This window comes from Penaeus vannamei, chromosome 28 (assembly GCF_042767895.1).
Source record: "Penaeus vannamei isolate JL-2024 chromosome 28, ASM4276789v1, whole genome shotgun sequence".
Lineage (NCBI taxonomy): Eukaryota > Metazoa > Arthropoda > Malacostraca > Decapoda > Penaeidae > Penaeus > Penaeus vannamei.
In genome coordinates, this window is record NC_091576.1 from 7833125 (window position 1) to 7835624 (window position 2500).

Here is a 2500-nt window from a genome sequence, read left to right on the forward strand (position 1 = left end):
CCATATCCCCCTGCTCCTCCTCCACCGAAGGAGCCTCCAGCGCCCCCGCCGATGCCATGACCTCCTCCACCTCCACCAGAGCCATAGCCTCCGCTGGCCTCCGGAGCAGCCCAGCTGGCGACCGCCAGGGTGGCCGCCAACACGGCAATCAGAGCAGTTTTCTGGAGGAAACAACATCAGGATTAACCTCGCGCTGAAATTTATTCAGCTCATTAGCGGCTGAAATTGTGCAAAGGAAAAAGAAAACAGAGAGACCGTCTCTGCATGAACTGTTCTCACCATGGCGATGTTAGCTGAGGTGAAGCCGCTTACCAACTTGTTGATGAATTGTAATGTGTCAGCTTTTATATCGGTCACCTTTCCCTCCCGCCTCCCCCCTCTCGCTGCCTTCCCTCTCCTCCCTGACGTTTCCCACTCCAAAATATTCGAAGGTTGCATATAGATGAATACATATATACAAATATTTCTGTATATATATGTATATATATTATATATATATGTATATATATATATATATATATATATATATATATATATATATATATATATATATATATATATATATATATATGTATATATATATATGCATATAAACATATGCATATATACATATGCATATATATATATATATATATATATATATATATATATATATATATATATATATATATATATATATATATATATATATATATATATATATATATATATATATATATATATATATATATATATATATATATACATATATGTATATATATATATATATGAATGAAAAATCCGAAAGGGAAAACTGCGGCAACCTTCGAATACTTTGGAGTGGGAAACGTCAGGGAGGAGAGGGAAGGCAGCGAGAGGGGGGAGGCGGGAGGGGGGAGGCGGGAGGGAAAGGTGACCGATATAAAAGCTGACACATTACAATTCATCAACAAGTTGGTAAGCGGCTTCACCTCAGCTAACATCGCCATGGTGAGAACAGTTCATGCAGAGACGGTCTCTCTGTTTTCTTTTTCCTTTGCACAATTTCAGCCGCTAATGAGCTGAATAAATTTCAGCGCGAGGTTAATCCTGATGTTGTTTCCTCCAGAAAACTGCTCTGATTGCCGTGTTGGCGGCCACCCTGGCGGTCGCCAGCTGGGCTGCTCCGGAGGCCAGCGGAGGCTATGGCTCTGGTGGAGGTGGAGGAGGTCATGGCATCGGCGGGGGCGCAGGAGGCTCCTTCGGTGGGGGAGGAGGAGCAGGGGGATATGGCTCTGGAGGAATAGGAGGAGGACTTGGCTCCGGAGGGGGAACTGCGACCATCAACTTCAATCTTGGAGCACCTAAAGGCTCGTCTGGCGGAGGCTTCGGAGGTGGACACGGAGGCGGTTCCAGCGGAGGATTTGGCGGAGGCTTCGGAGGTGGATCTGGAGGTGGATACAGTGGCGGTTCCAGTGGAGGCTTCGGAGGTGGTTCCAGTGGAGGCTTCGGAGGTGGACACGGAGGCGGTTCCAGTGGAGGATTTGGCGGAGGCTTCGGAGGTGGATCTGGAGGTGGATACAGTGGCGGTTCCAGTGGAGGCTTCGGAGGTGGTTCCAGTGGAGGCTTCGGAGGGGGACACGGAGGCGGTTCCAGTGGAGGATTTGGCGGTGGGTTTGGAGGTGGTTCCTCAGGTGGATACAGCGGTGGTTCCAGTGGAGGCTTCGGAGGTGGTTCCAGTGGAGGCTTCGGAGGGGGACACGGAGGCGGTTCCAGTGGAGGATTTGGCGGAGGCTTCGGAGGTGGTTCCTCAGGTGGATACAGCGGTGGTTCCAGTGGAGGCTTCGGAGGCGGTTCCAGTGGAGGCTTCGGAGGTGGACACGGAGGCGGTTCCAGTGGAGGCTTCGGAGGGGGATACGGAGGCGGTTCCAGTGGAGGATTTGGCGGAGGCTTCGGCGGTAGCTCAGTGGGAGGAGGATACGGCAAATGAAGAAGGCTTCCCTTTCCAGGCGAAAGCGTGTCTCAACTGTCAACATTTATAAATTAAACAATACAATAAACCGTATATTTTTTAATCAAAAAAGCTGTTAATGATGTCGGAAAATATAGACTTTTTCTTTTTCAAAACAATGTTTTGTAGAACATGCTTGCGTTCATGAATCTTTGCTTCTTCCGGGAAATCCGCGACGAGCAAGGAAGACCAGCTGCTCTGATCCAGTTGTGGAACCTGGAAACCCAGTGGAACGGTGGAGGTGCCACTTCATTCCTCCCCAAGGGAGAATGAAATGAGCAGGAACTAGAAGGCATGCACACGCACCTGTGCATGAACTCAGGAGTGTAAATAATAATAATGTGCATATTCGTGTGTACGTGTGTGTGTGCATGTATGTACATACACACATATAAATCAACACACACACACACATACATACATACATACATATATATATATATATATATATATATATATATATATATATATATATGTATATATATATTCATATATTCATATATAAACACACACATATATATATATATATAT

General features: G+C 46.1%; 2 protein-coding genes across 2 annotated transcripts in view; one reads left to right on the plus strand and one right to left on the minus strand.

Moving 5' to 3' along the window:
* Positions 1-312, minus strand: part of LOC138867063 (uncharacterized) — a 3362-nt gene extending 3050 nt beyond the window's left edge. Inside the window, exons 1-2 of the mRNA XM_070141495.1 lie at positions 280-312; positions 1-161 (exon numbers count right to left, since the gene is read on the minus strand). The exon at positions 1-161 is cut by the window's left edge and continues 533 nt beyond it. Of these exons, the coding sequence (XP_069997596.1) occupies positions 1-161; positions 280-282 (164 nt within the window). The 5' untranslated portion in view covers positions 283-312. The remainder of the gene's footprint in view (positions 162-279) is intronic.
* A 624-nt stretch (positions 313-936) lies between these two features.
* On the plus strand, positions 937-2019 carry LOC138867164 (uncharacterized). Its single transcript, XM_070141749.1, has 2 exons — positions 937-969; positions 1088-2019. Exons 1-2 carry the CDS (start codon positions 967-969, stop codon positions 1946-1948), a joined length of 864 nt encoding a protein of 287 aa, XP_069997850.1. The 5' UTR covers positions 937-966; the 3' UTR covers positions 1949-2019.
* The last annotated feature ends 481 nt before the right edge of the window (positions 2020-2500 follow it).